This window comes from Colias philodice, chromosome 21 (assembly GCF_061535455.1).
Source record: "Colias philodice isolate Cphi_HAF_F1 chromosome 21, ilColPhil1 Martin Lab GWU primary, whole genome shotgun sequence".
Taxonomy (NCBI): domain Eukaryota; kingdom Metazoa; phylum Arthropoda; class Insecta; order Lepidoptera; family Pieridae; genus Colias; species Colias philodice.
The window spans coordinates 8,243,568-8,268,592 of record NC_143106.1 but is presented as its reverse complement, the minus strand read 5'-3'; the positions used below and the strand labels follow the sequence as shown (position 1 = coordinate 8,268,592).

Sequence of the window (25,025 nt, the reverse complement as noted above, 5' to 3'; positions counted from 1 at the left end):
AATTTAAGACTTATCTCCTCTTTCCATACAAATAAGATTATTACCTTTGTTTCTTTATAAAAACTCAATAACAAGGTTATCATAAGTTAAAACGATTAATTGTGTTATTTTTAAAGATTCAATGTTAAAATTAAATCAACGCGAGTACATAGGTACCTACACATTTCGTTGACCTGTAATTTATAAAAAGCAGAATGTAATTAGGCTCTGTGAGTAAATACAATTTAAAAAATGAAATAATATACGAAATTTCCAACATTCCTATAATTGGATAACCAAAAATGAATTAAAATTAAGAGTGGCAGATGTGAGATGATACAAGATTTCATAAAAAATTGATAGACTAAATAAATAAATATTGACTGTTTTAATGAATGTAAGTACCTACATGTTTTATTAATAATTATGAACGATGACTAAAAACATATTTTAAATATCGTGACATTTCAATAAAATTTGTAACTATTGATGGCATTATAAAAAATCATTTTATTAGAAAAACATGTAAATTTTCATAAATAAATGAAAATATTGATTTGTTGAAAAATTGTAGAGATACTTATTATACTCGAGTTGTTTAAAAAAATTGAAAATGTCTAAATAAGAAATTTCATTCACGCATTTAGTTACAATTTCGAATATTTAAAAAACCGTGAACAAATCCCTACTAAACACAAAAAAATCGTAATTTATTATGAAAATAATTTAAAAAATACTTACGTAGTTTTACGGACTGAATTATAATAAGTATTATAATCCGGTTTTTATAACACGACCGCCCGCACTCAGTCACACTGGTTATTTAATTAAACATAAGTACATCCTGAACCAAAATAACCTTGATTAATTGTCTCATTTTTGCTTTACCTTATAGACTGAACTTATTAAAGTTCAGTCTTGATTATGAACCTTCAGTTGTCAGACAGACAGACAGAGTTACTTTCGCATTTATAATATTAGTAGGGATTTCAAATATCATCATCGTATTTTTTTTATCGTCATGAAATATCTAGTTATACCAAAATAATGCATGTAAGTAACAGTGATAGGTACGCTAATTATTTTTTGCCAGCATCCAACATAAAAAATATGATAATTGTTAATTTAACAAGGTTATGATCTCGTACCTACCTGAAAGTTGTTTTAAATTTTGGCTTTTCCTCAATGTTAAACTGTTACTTAAATAAAACAGAGGAAGTATTTTCTCAATGCTGTTTTCTTTAATATAATAATTTCCATTTTCCGCTCGCAATTTCAAAGACAAACCCGCATAGTTCCCGTTCCCGTGGGATTTCCGCCTTTGCAAGGATAGGTATCCTTGCAAAGGCGATGTACTCTCTCATAGTGGACTACGGACGTCTTAGGCAACATAATACAAATTTTATTTTAAGGTAAAATTTAACTAAGTATATATTTTTAATGAAAATAGTTAATTTAGACAACGACCAGAACAGTTTATTTTTCAACTAGAATCTAATAAAAAATCTCTGTGCACTTTGTTTTTGCTTAGAATAAATTTTATAATATTTTGATAAAATATGATACTACTTACTAGCAAATACAAATATGTACATGGCTTGTATATTTTGCCTAGTTAAATAATAATTAATATTTCAGGACATTTTTCACACACGGCACGATCTGATCCCATACTAAGCATTCGCTTGTGTTATCCAGGAAACCAGATGGCTGATAAACATACCTACATAATATATAAGTAATTTTAAATAAATACTTATAAAGATAATTAACACCCAGACACAGAGCAAACATCTATATTATATTATATTATACTGAACCGATTTATAAATTAGAGCAAACCGGGAGCAATTTTTTTGGAAAAAAACACTGTGTGAAAAATTTTTCATTTTACAGGGAAATTAAGTTTTCATTAATTGGTCAGGAATTATACATAAGTAAATCTTAATACTATTATAAAGGCGAAAGTTTGTATGGATGTATGGATGTTTGTTACTCTTTCACGTAAAAACTACTGAACCGATTACAATGAAATTTAGCACACATATAGAGGGTAACTTGGATTAACACATAGGATAGGTTTAATCCCGGAAATCCCACGGGAACGGGAACTATGCGGGTTTTCCTTTGAAAACGCGGGCGAAGCCGCGGGCGGAAATCTAGTAACCTAATAATAATTATTATAGAAGTGGAGCAATTACTGATTCTGAAGGAGCATTTAAATGGCAATATTTTGAGATATTAATAGGTACCTAGTTAATTGAAAAGAAATAAATTTCGGCGCGTTCTTTCGTATATCCACAGAGCATTGTCTCTAACCTATTTTATTCATGAGTGGCATAGGCTAAATTTTATTTATAGCGCATAGGTAGACCAATATATAACAAAACTGGTTCCAAAATTATTCAAATTTGCGTAATCCATTTGATAAAAAACGAGCAAGTTAACACTGCCTGATCTTTAAACATTTAACATACATAAAAGTACCTATAGGAGTTAAAAATTCTAAAACTCGAAATATAATCTGTTGTAACTACGAAGAACGAAGAACGAAAGTTTGAGTAAATATAGCATGCAAATGAATTCAGGTAAAACGAAAAAAATCCTCTAATCTCTATATATAAAACTCAAAGGTGACTGATATAGTGATCTATCAACGCACAGCCCAAACCAGACCACTGGACGTATCGGGCTGAAATTTGGCATGCTGGTAGATGTTAGGACGTAGGTATCCGCTAAGAAAGGATTTCCCGAAATTCTTGCGGGAACGGGGAAAAACGGGGATGCACGTACAAAGTCGTGGGCGGAAGCTAGTTATCATCACTACATAGTATAAAACAAAGTCGCTTTCGCTGTCCCTATGTCCCTTTGTACGCTTAAATCTTTGAAACTATGCAACGGATTTTGATGCGGTTTTTTTAATAGATAGAGTGATTCAAGAGGAAGGTTTATATGTTGGAATTATATGCAAAAATTAATAAATTATTATTGTTGGAATTATATGCAAAAATTAATAAATTATTATGAGTATAGTAACTCATTTGATCTTTTTTGTAAGTATAAAATAACCGCCACCCGTTAATATTTGTTCAGTCCTGTTTTAATTTGTGAACAGTACACAAGTATAATACAGTAAAATAAAAAGTGATAAAGTGAAGTGTAGTATTATTTTATACCCTAACCTCCTACAGGTTATGGGCCCAGATTACGCGAGTGAAAATAATAGTGCAGTGTTTGTGCGGTGAATTGTTAAGTGTTGTTTAAGTTAAGTGCGTATACGTTAATATTTAAAATGGAGAACCAAAAAATGAAGCGAAACATTAAGCCGTTCGATGGCGAAAAATATAGTACGTGGAAATTTCGTATTCGTGCTTTATTGGCCGAAATGGACGTTCTTAAGGTGGTCGACGAGGATCCCATCATTCCGACAAATGAGTGGGAAAAAAACAATAGGATTGCAAAAGGTATTATAGTGGAATATTTGGCGGATTCTTTTCTCGGTTTCGCTAAAGAAGATTCTTCAGCGAGGCAAATTTTCAAAAAATTAGACAACCTATACGAGAGAAAAAGTATGGCTACACAATTGGCTATACGAAAGAAGTTATTGGCGTTAAAACTACAAGGCGATGTACCTCTTATCAAGCATTTTACTACGTTTGATGATTTGATAACGGAGCTCTTAGCTGCAGGCGCTAAATTGGAAGAGACCGATAAAATAGCCCATTTATTTTTGACACTACCCTCATCTTATGATGGAATCGTCACTGCAATTGAGACGTTGACGGAAGACAATCTAACGTTAGCTTTTGTAAAAACGAGACTTTTAGACCACGAGGTGAAGCTGAAGAATGAATCTGGTGACACTAGTATGAAAGTCTTACAGGCTAAAGTTGAGATTCCGAAGAAAAGGAAGTTCAATCGTCATAAAATTAACTACGATAGTCATAAAAGAAAGAAGACATCACATTTCATAAAGTGTCATCATTGTGGGCGTAAAGGACACGTTAAAAATGACTGCTACTATTACAAAAGGAATAATCAGGCATTTAATCAGCATAAAGATTATACCGACAGACAAAAAACGCTACAAGTAGTGGACACAAATCAACCGTCAACTTCAAATTATGTTTCTGGGTTTGTTTTAATGATGGGAAATTATCGAAATGATCCTAGAGGTAACAAATTAACATTTATCTTGGACTCCGGAGCATCGGACCATATAACAAACAGGGAAGATTTGTTTATCAATTGTACTCTTTTAAATTCGCCTGTCAAAATTTCGATTGCTAAAACCGGTCAATTCATCTGTGCAAATAAAAAAGGAGCTTTGCAGGTAACCAGTGATACAGGCATACAGGGAATCTTGGAGAACGTGCTTTACTGTCCTGATGTGCCGTATAATCTCTTGTCCGTGTCGAAAATGCAACAAGCTGGTTACACCATCATTTTCAACCAGTGCGGTGCTCGTGTACTAGATAAGAGTGGTAATGTCATCATGCGAGGTATGTTGAATAATAATTTAATAACTGTTGATTTTATGACTTCGTTACACGAGAGTCACTCTGTTTCTAATATTTGCAATAATAATATTACCAAGTACAAATTATGGCACGAACGTTTGGGCCATATTAGTAAAAATAAATTTTTAGAACTGAAAAATAATAAAATGACAGATGATTTTAATGAAATTGAAACATTGTTGCCAATTAATGAATTTTGCGAAGCCTGTATAAAAGGTAAACAGAGTAGACTACCGTTTAACGACGTCAAGGATAAAAGTTACGTGAAGAGACCTTTATTTATTGTTCATTCGGACGTCTGTGGACCTATCACTCCTCCGACCGTAGATAATAAAAATTATTTTGTGCTTTTTGTTGATCAGTTCACGCATTACGCCGTGGTTTACTTGATAACGTATAAATCGGACGTATTTTCAGTATTTAGGGACTTTGTAGCTAAAAGTGAAAGTAAATTCAATACAAAATTAGTAAATTTATATTGTGATAATGGCCGTGAATACTTATCCACGGATATGAAAAATTACTGTGTTGAGAAGGGTATTACTTACCATTTAACTGTACCTAGGACCCCACAGTTAAACGGCGTCTCAGAAAGAATGGTTAGGACTGTTACTGAGAAAGCCCGCGCTATGATTAACGGCGCTAAATTAAATAAAGTATTTTGGGGTGAAGCGGTATTAACTGCTGTGTTTTTGATTAACTTGACTCCGACTAAAGCGGTGCAATGTCATAAGACACCGTTTGAGATGTGGCATGATAAAAAGCCCCGAATTAAATATTTAAAGGTGTTTGGATCTACTGTGTATGTTCACAATAAAGTTATGAAGTCAAAGTTTGACGACAAATCTTGGAAGGGTATTCTCGTGGGTTATGAACCAAACGGATATAAAGTTTGGAATCCTGAAATTAAAAGGTTTTGTGTTGTTAGAGACGTTATAGTTGACGAGGTCAACTTTATTAAAACTAGGCCTATAGATAATTTTGAAGAGAATGTTCGAAATTCTCATGACCAAACTGATAGTGACTTTATGTCGAAATCAGTGTCAAAGCCTAGAGTCTCTGCAAGTAATAAATCTGATGATAATGAGTGCCCTAGTAAAAAGAGTAAGAACCAAGATGTAAATGATTGTGAACAAACACATGTTGATCTACAGTCTGTTAGTCCGAGTTCAAGTAATAATGAATTAAGGAGGAGTGCTAGGCTTAAAGGGCGTCCGCCTGTGTCATATAAAGAAATTGATGAATGTAATAATGATTACTTAATGTGTGCTCATTCCGTTTTGTATAATATACCCGCCTCTTTTAATGAAATTAAATTTCGGGATGATAAAGTTTATTGGGAACAAGCAATAAAAGATGAATTGAATTCATTAATTATTAATAATACATGGGTTTTAGTTCCTAAACCTGAAAATAGAAATATAGTTGATTGCAAGTGGGTTTTCACTCTGAAGACTGATGAGTTTGGAAAGCCTTTAAGATACAAAGCTCGCCTTGTTGCAAGAGGTTTTAGTCAGGAACATTTAACTGATTATAACGAGACATTTGCCCCCGTTGCAAGAATAGCTAGCTTCCGATTTATTGTTAGTTTTGCTAATCAGTTTAATTTGCTCATTCACCATATGGACGTTAAAACAGCTTTTCTTAACGGTGACTTAAAAGAAGAGATATATATGAAAATACCTGAAGGAGTACAATACAAAGATAATTATGTATGCAAATTAAATAAATCATTGTACGGGTTAAAACAGGCCGCTAGGTGTTGGTTCGAAAAATTCGAACAATGCCTTGTGGAAAAAGGTTTCCAAAACTCTTCTGTAGATAGGTGTATTTACATGTTAGACAAGGGCAGTGTGTATAAAAGTATTTATGTGCTATTGTATGTTGATGATTTAGTAATTGTATGCGCTGATATTAGTGTTATGAATAGTTTTAAAATGTACCTAATGAGCAAATTTAAAATGACCGATTTAAAAGAAATTAAATTATTTCTGGGCATTAAGATTGCAAGATCTAACGATGAAATATTATTAGATCAAAGTGCATATATTAAAACAATTTTACATAAGTTTCAAATGCACGAATGCAATCCCATAAATACTCCTATGGAAGTAAAACTTAATTATGATGCCTTAAACTCAGAAGAAAAGTATAATGCACCTTGTCGTAATGTTTTAGGCTGCTTAATGTACGTAATGTTATGTACTCGGCCAGATTTAAGCTTGTGTGTTAATATACTTAGCAGATATTCTAATAAAAATAATAAAGAGTTATGGCTGTGTTTAAAGAGAGTTCTCAGATATCTTAAGGGTACTATTAATTTAAAATTATGTTATAAACGGTCTGATTATGAAAATATTTTATGTGGATATGTTGACTCTGACTGGGGTGGAAGTGATACAAAGGACAGAAAAAGTACAACTGGCTATATATTTAAATTGTTTGATAATTGTACTATAACTTGGTGTACCAAGAAACAAATGTCGGTGGCAGCCTCTTCGACTGAGGCTGAGTATATGGCACTGTATGAAGCTGTAAGGGAAGCGTTATGGCTAAAATCATTAGCGGCTAGTGTTCATTTAAATATAGATAAACCCATTGTTATATATGAAGATAATAATGGTTGCATAAGTATTGCAAATAACCCCACCAGTCATAAGAGGTCAAAACATATAGACATAAAATATCATTTTTCAAGAGAAAAGGTTGAACAAAATGTAATAAAATTAAATTACATTCCCACAGGTTTGCAGCTAGCAGATGGACTCACAAAGCCATTACCTGTCGTGGCCTTTCAAGCAATGAAGTCCAAATTAGGATTAAAATGAATATGGTTCATTTTAAATGATTCAATTAATTTATTGTGAAAATTATGAATTATGTTTGATTGATACATTTATGAATATTATTATGTATTCCCAGTGTATACTTGTAAACTGTACTGTACTGTGGTAAATGTTAGAAATATGTAATGACGATTCGAAAGTGCTTCTAAAAGAAGTTTTATTGAACAAATAAATGTTTGAGTTTGATTTTGTAAAGATTGATTTAATGATTAATTTTTGAGGGGGCGTGTTGGAATTATATGCAAAAATTAATAAATTATTATTGTTGGAATTATATGCAAAAATTAATAAATTATTATGAGTATAGTAACTCATTTGATCTTTTTTGTAAGTATAAAATAACCGCCACCCGTTAATATTTGTTCAGTCCTGTTTTAATTTGTGAACAGTACACAAGTATAATACAGTAAAATAAAAAGTGATAAAGTGAAGTGTAGTATTATTTTATACCCTAACCTCCTACATTATATGTATAATAACATCCATCAAATAGTGGAGAAGTACTGTTATTTTTGAGGTTTCTAACGTGATGTCGTAAAAAAATGTTGTGTGGTTTTATGAAACCACGGTAAAAGTGAAACTGTTCGAACGGTTCCGAACACTGCTTTGAAAAGTTTGAGACGATTTAATAAAAGTTTCACTTTTTTTCCGCTTACATTGCAAACGCAGGCTGAACCCTACGAATTTTATCAAAATAATGTACTAATTATTATACACATTGAAAAGGTCTACAGAAAAGTCCGCGGTGGTACTTATATGTCTATCTCTTATGGATAACCCACAATTTTTTTTTGTCATTTACTTTTTACGACAAATAATGGCTAATTTTCGAAGCGTTTTTAACCAATACAGCATTAATCCTTAACCAATTAAATACCTTGAATACATTGTTCATTTAATATAGATCTATATGGCCCTTTACACCGTATGATTTAAGATACGTAGTATATTATTATTAGTCTGTGATTTAAGTGAATATTTTCGAAGATATTACAGATTTTTAAAAATTGCGGGACGTATAGCGTTTGCGGCGGCACCGGCCGGCCGCCCGGCTATATATTTTATAGTTTATACCCGTGCGAAGCCGGAGCGGGTCGCTAGTAAAATATAAAACTCATAATGAACAATAAATTTATAGTAACATTGCGAGGTTTACTTCTTCCTTTACAAAAGGCAAATCTAGATTAATGCAAGTAATAGAAACAATATAAATGAAATGGAAACCTACCATACCTGGTTATCATATCCGAATATCCGGGGCACTTTCGTTTGGAGCATCGTAAAGAGTCCTCAAGTAGGAGACCGATAGATGGCGCTATTGCAGTTAATTTCCTTTGAATACGCAGACGACGCGACGCCGCGGTTACTAGCTAGTGTAGCATGGTGTAGAAATATCTTAGCACCCATAAACAATTATTTAATTTAGTTAAACTAAAGTACTGACTGATCTACATCCATACATGTTATTCACCACATGCTGATAATGTTTCTGATAAGGATAACCTTTCAGGAGCATAACTGTCAGATAAAGTTGGTAAAACTTTTAGTTCAAATAGACTACTTATAACTCAAACCTAAACACAACATCCATATAGCATAATAATTATCAAAATTATAGTAGTTGTAAATTTTGTACAGCAAACTTATCTTTTTAATAATAAATGTATTTATTTATTTACATTTTAGTTTAATGGCATATAGCAACATTAACATAAAAATATATTAGATATGAAAATAATAAACATCTATTTGTAAATATAAAACATTTTTACAATAATTTATCTAAATAAACTTCTTCAGCTATAACCAACAGAAAATAATTAATAGTTGATAACTTAAAAACATAATTTCTTAATAACCAACATTAATGGCTAAAATAAAGCATTTTAAATTATTATCATGTGATATGATCGAAATGAAAAATATACTTAATATATATATGCAACAAAAACAGTGAGGCAGTCAAATTTCCTTATACTTCTTACATATTCAAAATAAAAAGAAATGAAGACACATTTTGCTTCTTAACTCCATATGAAAAAAAAACTATAGCTTACAAATTAAAACTAATGCCTACAGCTTGACTGCAACCGCTGTACTGCACCCTAAGTATGTGCGGTGTGGTGCGGTGGGGATCGGGTAAGAAAGAGCTTGAGTTCGAAGTTAGAAAGAAACCGTCAAGCTATAATAAAAACTATATAAAATCAACATGTCCTTAATATAAGAAATGCATTCAAATAAAATTATTTACAATTAAAATTGTTAGGTTTCTCCTAACTCTTTTTTTAATATCTCTATTTTCAGAAGAAGGTGCTGTTTTTCTAATTCATACATCGTCTCTTTATGTTCTAGTTCTTTTTCTAAAAGTTTTCTTTGAATTATTTTTTGTACTAACGCCTCTGTCATTATTTCTTTCTGAATCTTTGCCATTTCGAGGTTTTCATCTTCCAAATCAATTTCAACAAAAGTATTCTCTTCCTTTGGTTTAACTGTAACACAACAGAATATAATGTTATAAATACAAAATCTATAATATTACTAGTGGTCCGCCCCGGCTTCGCCCCGTGGTACCTACATGTTTAAACTATCCTATCTCTCAAGTTGGATCGAACTGCACATGGTGTGCGAATTTTATTATAATCGGTTAAGTGGTTTAGGAGTCCATTGAGGACAAACATTGTGACAGAAGATTTATATTATATATTAAGATTAAGATGTTTCTTGAAAAGTAATCAAGAGTTTATTTGTTTGAATGCACTAATGTCATGAACTACTCGACAATATCTAAAATATTTTCACCAGCAGATACCTAGGGTCATTGCGCCTGTTCGCGTCCACATGCCTATTCGCGTCCATTTTGCGGATATCTTTTAGAAAATTCACGAAAATAAGTATACTTTAAGTAAAATTGTAATAAGAAAAATTTCCGATAATACCTCAATGTATAAGAGACATGCACACATATTCAAAATATGCCTGCGCACCTCCTATCCTATTAAAAAAAAATATTTAATTTTGGCAATTAAACGAGAGAGCTAAAATGCGCGGGATTTTGAGAAAAAAATAGTGCGCAGCGTCGCGTTTGACGGTAAGTATCTTATTGTTAAATGTGAATTTTTGAATATGTAACTGTTTCTTTACTTTGCTAACAAAACATGGAATAGTATGGATTATGAATCAGCTTATTTCTTTTACAATTAATAGCTAAAATAAGGTGGACGCGAATTACTACACCGAATTTGTACAACTTCCATTTTGCGTCCACGGTGGGCGCAAACTATACCTATAGTGCATAACAATAGAACATATTGCGTCCACATTGTTTTTCATTACGTAGCAATTGTTAAAATATGCAATTTAAAATAGATTGTAAATTTTTGACTAAGACTAAAAGTTGATAATTTAAATTTTCATTCAAATTAGCAAATTTTTATGCTATTTTTTCATTTTAAAATGGGTATTCTACGAATGAGACTAGTATCTTTGAGAATGAGAGTCTATAAGTCTGTGGTTAAGAAAATAATATAAACAAAAAAGAAATTTAATTCTAATTTCATTAGAAACTAAAAAATAGGGTAGGTAGGTAATCTTAATAGAACTGATTATTATTTATTTACATAACGTAACTTTGTTTTTTGTTAATTTTTAGTTCTATTAATGATGAGAAGATAAATATAAATAAGTTTTTCCAGTTTCGTTACAGTGAATTATATTAATAATAATGTTGATTTTAGGGTTCCGAACCTCAAAAGGAAAAACCGGAATCCTTGTAGGATCACTTTGATATCCGTCCGTCTGTATGTCCGTCTGCCGGTCTGTATTTCTATCAAGACCCTTTTTCTCAGTAATGCGTGGAGGTATAAAGCTGAAATTTACATTGAATACTCAAGTCTACGGTCCCTTGAAGCAGTTCAAAAATCAAACTTATAAGCCAAAGCAATCAAAAGATACAGCCGTTTATATTGCAAATTTTTGCAAATTTCGACATTCGCAAGGGAATCAAAACCTACAGGGTACTTTACGTGAACACAGACACTTGAAGTTTGGTACGAAGCAACGTCTTATAGCACAAATAAGGGAAACATTGAAAAAATAATCATTTACAGTTAAAACATATGAAAAAAAAAACAGGTTAATACGGAACCCTCGGTGTGCGAGTCCCACTCGCATTTGGCCGGTTTTTATTGTATAACTATATTCGTAAATAAATAATTTATTAAAATCTAATTTTTATTTGCATTTATCTGATAAAATATCACCCAATACACTCTTAATTCCTTTTCTAAGCTGGTGGACGCGAACTGGTCCACGGGTGGACGCAAACTGGAATTTTTGGACGCGAACTGGGTAAAACGCCTAATTCTGCTATTTGTCTAGATAAATAAAAACCACATGATATTTCCAACACAATTGAAAGTAAATCTTAAAATAGACTATGTAATGAACACGTTACATAAATTTTGCGTTGAAATTTTTTCTGGAACATTTTTATTTTCTCCTTCAAACTTACCAACTGCACTAAGTGGACGCGAACTGGCGCAATGACCCTATAATATGTAAATTTGTGATCCCTGAATACTACAGGCTATGTAAAATATATACCTACCAGTTTTTCAAATAGGTAAATGAGAAAGGTTGTACTATGGCAGTGTTCGCTGAAGACAAGAATTAGACCACCTTTTACAACATATTATGTGCTTTGTTTATGAACATATTGATTCATATTAAACCTACTTAATAGCAATATAGAATTTAACTAATTTTGAATACCTATTTATTTCAATAAACTTACTATTATTAGGCAAAGAGAAGTCTGATTCAAATTGATTATCAGTTCCATCTACAGATGGAATAATAATCCTTTTTACTCTTTCTTCCGTAGTCGAGAGCCGGGAAGGTATGGTCATACCGTCACTTGTTCTGAAGCGTTTCCTAGTGTCCCTTTTTATCGCCTCATATTTCAGCTTAAGATGTTTGTGATTCCGAAACACAGAACCATTGAATGCTCGTTCAATATCTTTCCATGCTTCCTTTTTTTCTTGCCAAGTAGTAGCATCACTCTTTTTGTTTTCTATAATGTGTTTTCTCTCCTCTACTAACGATATCAACAGGTCTGTTTCATCTTGAGTGAAGTTAGAACTTCGTTCCCGCTTTTGTTTCTCCATTTAATTTGAACTAAAGTTCAACGTTACTTGAAAAATATAAAATTAATAGTTTTACAGATACTTTCCATGTATTCATTTAGAACTAAAAACACGGTACACCACGAATCGAGATTTGTGATAGATATAATAATAACATTATATTAACAATCATTGACATATTTTGTGATTTGTTATTTTGAAATTTGACAAACCGCTCTATGACTGATGACATTTACGTTTCGTTTCTGTGTATGACATTATCTGTGGACATTATAGTAAACTGTGATAGTAAATATAAATATTTCTTTAATGTTTGTGGCTTAAATAGTATTTGAAATATAAATTTTTATCACAAATAACTTATAACGAAAGCTATTATTATTAATTATTATATTTTCACTAATGTCGATTGCGATAAACAAACTGCTCCGTGCTTCGTGCATGCGTTGCTGATAATGTAGACACCTGTGTAAATTATTATTTATTACTAGCGGTCCGCCCGAATAGATGTTGGCCGATTCTCAGACTTACCCGATATGCACAGAAAATTTCATGAGAATCGGTCCACTCGTTTCGGAGGAGTATGCAGACTAACATTGTGACACGAGAATTTTATATATAAGAAGATTTAAGTATGAGTTTGATAATCAGTAGGTATTTGTAAATCGGAAACAGACTATCCCGGTAGCCCACGTAGCCTTATCAGCACCCATAGTCAGCACCTAAGCTTATTAATAATTAGTAGATAATAATTATTGTACATAATATTTGCGATAACTTACACCTGCGCCTTTATTAATTATAGACAAGTGAAGTCATACTCAAAAGACAAAAATTAGAAAATATACATGCCTGACTCTTGGCCTGACTACACACCTGACACCATAATAATATTACGTTACAAACATGTTACAAAGCAACGTTAGCTGACACTTTTGGAAAATTGCGCGGTTCGCGCTTATAACCATTAAGTTTATTAAATTTTCTTTTTGAAGTGAAACTTCTTTATCGGGGTTGGACAAAAATTTAGTGTAACATTTTTGCGTTACGCCGTACGCGTGACATTTTTGCGTTACGCCGTACGCGTGACATTTTTGCGTTACGCCGTACGCGTGACATTTTTGCGTTTCGCCATACTCGTGACATTTTTAAGGTCATAAAGAAGTTTCACTTCTTACGTGTGTAATTTAGTACACGCATACATTTTTTATTATTATCATGTTTTAGACGAGATGCAACTAAAAATAGAAGTTAAAATTTGTAGCACAGGCTTTTAAACAGTTACTGTATATAGGCTGGTTCTCTCTATGACACAACTATGATGTTGATCCGATTCATAAAATCATGTAGAATTAATTTTGATTCTGTTCGTCGATTGTAGATGTTATTAAATAAGGACTTATCTACTCAGTTTTAAAATAAACTAACATTCCCTACATTATACTATTACATTATTTCCGACAGTCTGTCTGACAGCAGCTGGCAAGTCTACTTGCAGGTGGAAACGGCGGGCTTGCAACTATAACAAGCTGCTGTCAGACAGACTGTCGGACATTTATTGCGGAAGTTATCTTGCAGATGGAAACGCGACCTTACATTATCATAAATTAGATTATGTAATTATATTGTATTGAATTAATTTATTTAACGCCAAAATAGCTACTTATTATACGCAGGAGATAAAAATTTGAATAACCGGTTATGTGGGCTTGATGGTTTTGTGACTGGTTAATTTTATTTAATCATATTATTTCCTGATTTAAATTCAATAGGATATTATATAAGTAATAATTTAAAGTATAAGTTACTAGCTGTGCCCCGCGGTTTTACCTGCATTGCTCCTGTTGGTCTTAGATATTCTTAGCATCATGATATATCGCAATTCGCATATAGCCTTCCTCGATAAATGGGCTAAAAAATCGGACGAGTAGTTCCTGAGATTAGCAAGTTCAAAGAAACTCTACAGCTTTATAATATTAAGTATGAATATAATGAAGGTTTGATATTACGCAGATTAAATAATACCAATTAGTGTTATAAATAATTTACTAATCAATATCAAGTTTTTTAAAAGACCCTTCTACACCCCCAAATATGTCTGTGTAAGTTTTCGGTTTGCCAGGCCTCAGGGACTCCACTACTCTCTTCTTATTTTCATTTTCGAAGAAAGCTTTGTTCGCTCGCAACTTATTTAATACATCATCTGGAAATAAAACGAAATCAAATTACTATTGTTGTAATGTGCCTAAAAATATTTGTTTTATTGTATAAAATTATCGTAATGTAATAAAATGTTAATATTTTTTTTTTAATGTATTTTACCACAGATCAAAGATGTATTTTACTGAGGATGGATTTTATATTATTTTGTCTCATTTGCAATATTATCATACTAGATTTCCGCCCGCGGCTTCGCCCGCGTTTTCAAAGGAAAACCCGCATAGTTCCCGTTCCCGTGGGATTTCCGGGATAAAACCTATCCTATGTATTAATCCAAGTTACCCTCTATATGTGTGCTAAATTTCATTGTAATCGGTACAGTAGTTTTTACGTGAAAGAGTAACACACATCCATACATCCATACTTACAAACTTTCGCCTTTATAATAGTATTAAGATTAAGATATTAAGATTAAGACTAAGAATATCTAACATTTTCTCAGTTTACCTTTATAAATTACATTTCAAATAAACACATTTAAAAATTAGCCATCATTTCTTATTTTTTAAGGATTCGCAAACTCTATTCTCAATTATACCTACAAAACAATAAGTTGACTCAACATTAATCTTTAGTCAATACTTACCAAGTAATTCATCTAGCGGCTTATTATTTCCACCAACTTCCTTTGGGAAGGCTTCAATTGGAATATATTCTTTTAAAGTCTTAAATCCTTCAGAGTGTGGTAGAACAACATGAACTAAGTCATTCGTCACAAATGGCTTCATCATATTCATCAGCCTCTCGATGAATGGCGGCGCATTCAGTAAGTGTATCTTCTTTAGTTTTATTGGTATTGCTTTCTGAAATAAATAAAACTGTATATAAGAATGTGTAAATCTTAGCTGTAAGTTAATTTTGAAAATTCATTAGGTATATATATATATATGATGTACTCGCTTCGGCAGTACATATACTAAAATTGGAACGATACAGAGAAGATTAGCATGGCCCCCGCGCAAGGATGACACGCAAAATCGTGAAGCGTTACTGACGGGTCACGGAAGAATCCTACCATACCCGTGGCCCCGTCGTTGATGCGGCTTGACGGAACACAGTGGGGTTTTGGTCGGTAGGAATCCGACATAACCCACGGCCCCTTCCCCGGAGGCCGTGGGTATCTATGCAAGATTTCCCCACTTAAAAAAAAAGGTATATATATGATAGGTACTTTCAGCTTTATGTATAGGTTACCTAGCAAGGAATAAACGACTCTCTACCGAGAGTTACCTAGGTACCATGAGAACCTTCGATCTTAAAAAACAGCACACACATTTAGGCATCAAAGTAAAAGGCTTATTAGACCACCCAATTTTTAGGGACCCTAACCCTAACTAAGAGTGGTGTAATAAGACTTAGGGAGTTAGTGTCCCGATTTAGGGCGATCGGGTCGGCCCGATCTGCCTAGCTCCCTAAGCGCCCTGCAGATTGGGTGATGTAATAACGTTTAGGGCGGTTAGGGAGCTCAGTTGCCGCGCGACTAGTGCGTGGAGTGGCTGCTTTTGTATGTAAGGTGTCACCAAACTTCCCTACTACAGGTTTATATAACTTAAAAGGGAAGTTCCAAATGTTTGTGATCACACCGCCATGTTAACAAATAAATAAATTGTTTAAATCAATTGTTTATTTAATTGTTTTAAAACTCAACAAGTGTTCAAATTGTTCTGCACCTACTCTAATTAATTCATTAAAACTCCCGGTTCAAGCACGCTTAGTATTTGCATATTTGAAAGCTTTTCACGTAACCGCAAAACTCTTTCACCCAGATCTTTCTCTTCTTTTTTTAATATTTGTTATTGCGTCAACGGTTGCCACTGCTACAGCAACTTTTTGAAGTTTCGATACTGACGGCGGCATAATGTAAAATGCAACAATACGTTTATCTCTCTAGACATTCGCGTATAAACTGAGTTAGGGCCCAATTCGCAGATAAGTGTAATAAGCGCCACACTAACTAGGGAACACGCCCACCCTAGATGCAGGGCCCTTCATATCGGGTAGTGTAATAAGCCTTTTAGATGGCAAGATTTAAATATCGTTATAGCCATTGAGTAACTATGTACTACGTACTAGAGAAGACATTGCTACTACACTATTTGTAACACGAGTTAGAGTCAATCGTCTCAAACAATTTTTTTTTGTTACATTGATTGGTTTTAACTTTTAATTGATAAGTTTTATTCATATTTTTTTAATAAGAAAACAATATTTATTTGTTACATTGATTGGTTTTAATTTATAAATAATAAGAGGCAGAATATAAATCTACAAAGTATATGACTCACTAGCCGCCCCGCGCCGCCGCGGTCGCGCTTGTCGCACAGATTTTGTTCGTGGTGTCCTCTCTATACGTAGTAATTATAATACCTCAATGTCGTTAGCGAGTAAATTCTGGCTAATTGGCTACATTTTGAAACGTGCCGTGCGTAACCTACTTATATACATATTCATAGTTCTACAATATAACAGCTGGTATTTGTATATATAAATTTAAAAGTGGGTGAATCGTGTATCGATATATATGTAAATATTACGACAGTTATTATAATAAAAAAATAATAAACAAGATAATTATTAGATAAGCATTTAAAGATATTTAAATCACCGATTGGTCTATTTTAATATTCCAAGTCCAAATTTTTTTACGGAATGTCAAAACGAGTATCAGTTGACATAGTGGATTTAAAAATATTTGATTTTGATACATTTGTAATGATGTTTGGATATTAATTGCTTCATTAATGCACAAGTAAGGGCCGATTCTCAAACCTTGAATTAAATTTCCAATTTTGTGTAATAACACAATATTACAAATATATCCGACGGCTAACTTTTAACTAATGATTGAAAATATTTATATTACAACTAGCGGTCCGCCCCGGCTTCGCCCGTGGTACATATTTACGTTTTCTCTACATAAGAACCATCCTCGTACTTCAAGGAATATAAAAAAAAAAGAATTATCGAAATCGGTTCAGCCGTTCTCGAGTTATGCGCTTACCAACACATTTTGCGATTCATTTTTATATATAAGAAGACTAGCGGTCCGCCTAGGGCATGCAGAACCGGATCCGGTTCCAAGTTTCTGAAACCCGGTTCCAAATCGAGCTCAGAACCGGGTAGAACCGGGTTACCCGGTTCTTTTATAATACTTCGGAAAAAATACGAAATTAAACAAAAGTAACTGTAAAAGTACCTGATAGGCCTTTTATTTTACGCGGTTTGTGTCTTATTTGATTAAATTAATAAAAAAACAAAATTTCAATACTTCTCTTTATTTATCAGTCTTATAAAAGTACCTTGGCCCTTAGTCAAACGTCAGTATCGCCAAGGAATAGAAATTGCTAAAGCTAATTATTGACATAAGCTCATGATATTTTGGTAATGGTTCGGCCACACTACCAACGACGATGACGACCACGACCAAAATTCAAATCTTGCCAAAATTTATTCAAAATAAAATATTTAAATCTCCCGTCATTACGGTACTCGGAAAAAAATTAATTCGAGGTCAATTAATAAAAAAATAGTTTTTTTTGCGATTTTCGCCGAGACGGTAAGTTTATCATACAATCACCTGGAACCAAAATTGTACATCATAAAATTATCTATAAAAAAGGTTAAATACATTTTTTCCTAGGAGCTACCGTTTCTATGAAAAACCTATTTTTTTATCCATTGATCTCGAAAAAATTGTTTTAATTGTGTTTTGCACAATTTATTTAATTTCGACTGGATGAAAATTTTGTTCGTGGTCGTCGTCGTCGTTGGTAGTGTGACCGAATCCTTAGGCAAAACATCATACGCTTATGTCAATTTGTATCGATAGCGTATTCTATTCCTTAGCGTTTTGACGGTTGTCTCGGCGCTCTTGTTATCATAATATCACATAAAAACATGAAAAGTACCCAGCTGTACGTTTTGAGTCCCACGCGAATGTCGAAATTTGCGAAAATTTTCAGCATTTACGGCTGTATCTTTTGATGCGTTGGCTTGTGAGTTCGACTTTTTCACATAAAAGGGACCGAAGACTTGAGTATTCGATATAAATTTCAGCTTGATACCAAAAACAAAAACATGACTCGATCATTATATGAATCAGTAAAATTAACAGCTTTTCAAATTCACGAGAAATCTAATAAAAATATTTCTGTAGCCTAATTTTTGTCATTTTCGAAGCCTAATTTTTTTTGGCAATACAACCGTAGGAAACTTATAGCATCTAAGGTTAGACAACCAATCGGAGCCACGCTTGAGGCGTGGCACGAAAATTCGCGATGCCCGTGAGTCTGACGTTGCCAGATACAATAAATTTGTTAAAATAATGCAGCAAAATATAAATAATACTTTATATTTTAATATTTTGGTCGGAACCGGGAGAACCGGGTTTCATACTATTCAGACCCGGTTCTCAAGATCATCAAAAAACCCGGGTTTACCCGGGTTTTTCGGAACCGGGTAAACCCGGGTGCATGCCCTAGGTCCGCCCCGGCTTCGCCCGTGGTACATATTTACGTTTTCTCTAGATAAGAACCATCCTCGTACTTCAAGGAATATAATAAAAAAAGAATTATCGAAATCGGTTCAGCCGTTCTCGAGTTATGCGCTTACCAACACATTTTGTTATATATAAGAAGATAAGAAGATAATTTAGTGTTTACTATTTGTAATAATACTCTTATATTACTTAAACGATTTTAATCATGTTTTTTTTTTAGTCTATTCGGAAACGAAAAAGGAGGTCAGTAAATAGGTCGGTAGTATTAGGTAGGTAGATAACTATTTCTAAAAAGTTAAAAGCATATATAATTAACATAAAGCTATTAAAACTATTTTTAACCGACCGGTTCCCAATTCCCACGCAGAATGTTTTTTTTTTAATACTCGATCGAATTTATAACTAATATTCTTTAAAAATTCATGTTTAAAAAGTATTTAGAATAAGAATAAGAATATTCTTATTCTATTCTAAAAAGTATTTGAATGCTATAAAAAATTAAAATAAATTTTATCTATTTGATTATCATAATTCAGCATTTTAACGATGATTTGCCAAATTTTGAAAAACACGTAAAAATTAGCACATTTCTGTCTGGCTTAATAATTATATTATTTTGTCTGTGTTGGCGATACATTTAGCGATTCATTGTTACCAACCTTGAAAAATAAGTTTTTTCCTCAGTACTTATATTATTAATTCAAACTTTTCAGTGTATCGTGAACATTATTGTATGTAATTACTAATTTTATTAACAGTATATTTATTTGTAACTTGTTTATAATATGATAGAATTCGCTGTAAGTAATTAACATTTTTTTATTAGCTACAAGGTTATATAAACAAATACAGTTTAACCTTCATTAAACTCGATTTTGATCCACTTTAAACGGACAAATTAATTTACATTTTGTACAAGTTACGGTGACCATACAATAATTAATTCACGAGTTTATCTTTATTAAAGCGTGTACTTTTAGTTTTTACAATCGATATCTTTATTAAACATAGTCATTGTACCTATGTCTGTCTGACTGAATTTTGTTAGGTAAAATTCAAAGTTTCAAACGACTCATAAAATAGGTAATATGTTCTGCCAATCTATGTTGTTGTCTCTAATGTTGTCTAATCAAAATGTTTATCTAATGTCTAGCTCAGATTTTAGCAACATACTTATCGTTCATCGTATGCACACGTAGGTATGCTAATTAAATCCATTTAAAGTTAAAACATAATAGGTACGAGTTTTGTCTGGGAAAAATTGTGGGAAATACTAAATAGTACAAAGTATAAAATTCTTAGATTAGACATAGAAAGGAAACTAACCTGTACATAATACAAGAACTGCTGTATGTTTTTAAGGTCTATTTTCGGCGCATGGCTCATGTTGTAATTTTCGAAGTTGACCACCAGCTCCAGGCCTGGGGCTGTTCCACATTCGTATTGCCAGAAGTCTATAGTTAAAAAGAATGCCCTAAAATATCCATAAATAATTTATTGATTTAATAAATATAAGCATGACTTTGCCACAAGTATTTAACAAGAATTATTATTATGAAAATGTGAAAATGTGTGCTGTATGGCGTGCCAAAGAGATACACATAAATACATTATATACAAACATACAAGCACATAACTCGAGAACGGCAGAACCGATTTCGTTAATCCTTTGTTTTTTATAAAATTGTGAAGAAAACTTCATGAAAAGTTTTGCCATAAAATTAAAATGTGCATAAAAACCTAAAATTATCAGCGACGTCGAATAAACTTGGGTCAGTATTCAATCCATGAGTGTACAAAATTGTATTACCGTCTCTTGATTTTCCAGGGAGGAATACGAATAATCTGAAAAAATATAAATAAATTTCCTCAATCAAATTAAAAATTATTAAATAACTAGTTAACTATATTTTTTCTTGATTTTTTTGATTTAGAAAATTGTAACGGATTTTTATTTAAATTTTGTAAGTCTTGTAGACCGTACTTTAATTCAAATTCGCTATTGCGGTCAAGATTTTATAGTCATCTATATTCTATACATTATAATATAGTAAATCTGTAGAAGGGTCAATTCTGTAGGTACATTGAAAATATAGAAATATAAATAGGGGGTGTTACTGAGTCGATACCAAACCCAAATATGTGATTAAAAACATTTTTGTCTGTCTAGACAGACGAGACGTGCAGATGTCTTCACATACAGACGTATGTGAAGACATCACGTGAAAACGAACGGTTCGATTTCTGTGAAACTTGGTATAATTAGTATACCTTAATATCCTGGGCATAAAATAGAATACTTTTTATCCCGGAAAAATACGTAGAAAAAAATAAATCTTAATTTTTCTCAATTTTTCCGCGCGGACGGAGTCGCGGGCGGAAGCTAGTTTATAGTTTATACATAATAAAGTCGATCTTTTACTTTACAAAAATATTTAGTAAAATGTATATATAATATATCCGTCTATAAATAATTAGAACAATTACACTTTTTCTCTTTATTTTAAAATATAATATAATAATAATTTCGTTACATACTGTCTTTGTAATATCCCCTCCATTTTGGAGTCAAATACACGATCCTTGAAGTACGATGTGAAGAGAGTTCGTAAAGAATAATTTAGATCCATTAATTGTTTGGCGACTTCAATGCTATTGTTGCAACTGTAATACGCGTGGATGATGTCTAAATCTGAAATGATACACATGGTTACACATATTAAAATACAGATCTTTTAATTCTATTGTAATTATTTTGCCGATCTCTCTTAATTATAATTGAGATCATTTTTTGGTTTTACAGAGCATTGCTCTGATATTTTCTAACCATACATTTATGGTTTTGAGAGAATCAGAGCAAAGCTTTGTAATTTGTACAGATTCAAGTTTATAAACATTTTTTTATAATATGAGTCCTATAAACGATGTTCATGGTAAAGCCCGTAAAGAAGTGATTTTGCAGATTTTAAGAGAATACTAGAGAAGCTTTTTTATTACGACAGAATCTGGTTAAAGTGTTATTTTGGTCATTTTTATTCAGACATTTTGAGAAAGGCAAAATAAAGTAAATAAATATAAATACCTGTAATATATTTTTCTGGTAGATGTGGTTGAGTTTGCAACCACTTCCGAATCTTGGCTACATCGTCAGGAGTGACACCCGTGCCTTTCTTGTATTCTGCTTCTACGGGATATTCTTGGACCTCCATTTTAATACTGATTGTCTAGACCTATTAAAATAAAAGATATATTACTTAATACTGAATGACTAAACCTATTAAAATAAAAAAAATATTACTAGTGAGTAGGTACATAAATAAATAAATTTGCATGTTCGTTGGTGCGTCAGTTTTAATTTTAGGTAAGCATCTAAAGAGTAAATTAAAACTTTTCAGTTATAATATTAAATTAATTATAAATAAACTAATAATTATAGAAGTGGAGCAAATACAGATTCTGATGGAGCATTTAAGGAGCAATTTTTTGAAATATACATTAATTATTAAAAAAAAACTTTCCGCGCTAACTTCCTTCCGGTGAATTCGAATAAATATTATTAAAAGTAAGCGAAATATATAGGTACTATGTTCCTACTTACTATTTGCCTTGTTATAAGATAAAAATAACTGCGTTAAAAACAACCGACTTCATAAACAGAAAAGTAAAAAATAAAAAAGATTTGATATTATTAATTATTTAGATGTGCTATTTATTAAATAGGTTTGATGTCGGTGCACGGGCTTAATACTAGTGTTTGGCACCGACTTCAAACCTATTTAATAAATAGCACATCTAAATAATATGTAGTAATTAATAATATCAAATCTTTTTTATTTTTTACTTTTCTGTTTATGAAGTCGGTTGTTTTTAACGCAGTTATTTTTATTTAATACTTTTTAGTGTATTTATCAACACGAATCAAACGAGCCCAATCTCGATATAATTGAGTCAATATATTACTGAGTTCCTAAGGCCACCTTCCGATTCCATCATCAAATCAGCTCTATGTCTATGATAATTTTTCATCGCTATCCAATTTACATAAGTATACAAAATTTCAGCTCAATCGGTTACCGGGAAGTGAATCAAAGTTACTTGCTACATTTCAATGAAGTCATCGAATACAGACAAAAATGCTCATAAAATAAAAACTACTGGGTTTATCCGAATAAAATTTTTATGGGACCAATTCGACACCATCCCGCATCGAACAAAAAAAGAATCACGTGCATCGGTTAAGAAACCTAGGAGTAATCGGTGTACATACATCCAAAAAAAAAAAAAAAAAATTATACCGGCCGAATTGATAACCTCCTCGTTTTTTTGGAAGTCGGTTAAAAATCGAATAGCGCGAAATAGAGAATCACAATATTTTTAGTTTACCATAGAGCATCTTGATTCTTGTCAGTAGGTAGTTACCCTTACCTGAGTTATATATAATTCATAATTATTCTCGTCACTTGTTGTGTAGAAAATTATAAAAAATATTTTAAAACAAAACTTTGATTGCAACAAGAATGGACTTGAGGGTGTCCACATAATTTTCATTACATATGTGATAAAATATTGTTAATTATACGGTCTACACATATTTGACTTGTTTTATTTTGCGGAATGAATTTTGATTTCATTTGCTATTTAATTTATAAAAAATTGCCATTTCAAATAATAAAAAAAAGAATAGAAATAATTAATATAATTATACAAACCTGGCTAATCAAAAGGTGCAAACTGACATTCGTTCACAATACACGTATTTTCTTAAACACAATATTTTCTGCAATTAATCGAGGTGGAACGTCCTATCCTATCCTATAATTTCAATGATATGTTATCAGAATATTATTATGCAACAATAAAACTGTATTCATGTGTGCGTGTGTCTCGAATTATATTTTTTTAAACCGCATTTAATTTTAAATTCTCATTCAAACTATTCGAACGATCGCTCTGAAGTTGAAGATGATTATCCGTCCATCCCTTTCTATCCCATTCAGGATAATATTTGTATCTCTTTTTGCGGCTAACTTCAGAGCAGTTACTGGTCAAGTGACGATGTAATTTTTATTTTAATTCAATTCAATATTTTAATTTAAGTATGACTATTTATTTTAACAGAGACCTCTAAGCGAGTAGACACTGAAACACGCTTCTAATCGACTAACGAGATTTTATAAGAGCAAATTTTTTATCATCTTAATGGTTTGTGTTTATGAATAATTCAGCGTTTAAATAGCGATTATGTAACAATACACATTTTATTATACACTTTGGTAGAACACTTACGTGAAGATTATGTTGGCGACTATTTTATTTAATGTGTAAACTAAGGTGTAAAAGATTGTTTGATACGAATTGCAATTTTTTGATCCACTGAGATTAGCTCGTTGATCCGTTGTTCAAATACTCGGCTTTGTAATGAATAGGTATTATTTAGGAAAGATATCAATAATGAGTCTAATTTCATCAGCCACGGAAACATTTATAATAATATACTATAGCTGTTGCGCGACTTTACTCGCGTGGTCAAACAAAAATAACAGCTTGCCACACCTTTACATATAATAAAATCGTAGGAAAGTCAAAACTGTGCATACAATATTATATTTTATTTCGATAGAACACTTGGGGTATGATCTACAATCTAAAATATAGTTTTTAGATATTTTGTCTATTTGGCTGTATATGTCCGGGCTTAACTAAAAAAGTACGGCATGGAATTACTTAAAAATTTGCATGAATATTACCATCAGGTCGGGTAATATATTATTATCACACTAAGAGCAAGAGAAGCAGAGTAATGCCGTTAAAACCAGCT

At 32.1% G+C, this 25,025-nt stretch overlaps 3 protein-coding genes and 1 non-coding gene across 5 annotated transcripts in view; 1 reads left to right on the top strand and 3 right to left on the bottom strand.

Moving 5' to 3' along the window:
• LOC149479084 (alpha-tocopherol transfer protein-like) overlaps nt 1-9,729 on the bottom strand; it is a 35,346-nt gene extending 25,617 nt beyond the window's left edge. Inside the window, exon 1 of one of the 2 annotated variants that reach the window (XM_089708875.1) lies at nt 9,597-9,729. The gene's annotated coding sequence lies outside the window, so the exon portion shown is untranslated. Of the gene's footprint in view, nt 1-720; nt 796-9,596 lie in introns of those variants that run through there. The other variant, XM_089708874.1, reaches the window with a different exon arrangement.
• LOC149479083 (uncharacterized) lies at nt 9,608-12,635 on the bottom strand. The gene is made up of 2 exons (XM_089708887.1): nt 12,138-12,635; nt 9,608-9,834 (listed from the first exon to the last, which is right to left on the bottom strand). Exons 1-2 carry the CDS (start codon nt 12,508-12,510, stop codon nt 9,608-9,610), a joined length of 600 nt encoding a protein of 199 aa, XP_089565013.1. The 5' UTR covers nt 12,511-12,635.
• Nucleotides 12,636-14,515: 1,880 nt separating this feature from the next.
• On the bottom strand, nt 14,516-24,342 carry LOC149479081 (alpha-tocopherol transfer protein-like). The gene is made up of 7 exons (XM_089708879.1): nt 23,917-24,342; nt 22,290-22,437; nt 21,746-21,899; nt 20,948-21,052; nt 20,534-20,681; nt 15,296-15,512; nt 14,516-14,692 (listed from the first exon to the last, which is right to left on the bottom strand). The coding sequence occupies exons 2-7, from the start codon at nt 22,414-22,416 to the stop codon at nt 14,538-14,540; spliced, it is 906 nt and encodes a 301-aa protein (XP_089565005.1). The 5' UTR covers nt 22,417-22,437; nt 23,917-24,342; the 3' UTR covers nt 14,516-14,537.
• LOC149479082 (U6 spliceosomal RNA) lies at nt 15,602-15,708 on the top strand. Its single transcript, XR_016317391.1, has one exon. It is a non-coding gene; the product is annotated as a U6 spliceosomal RNA (small nuclear RNA).
• Nucleotides 24,343-25,025: the final 683 nt, after the last annotated feature.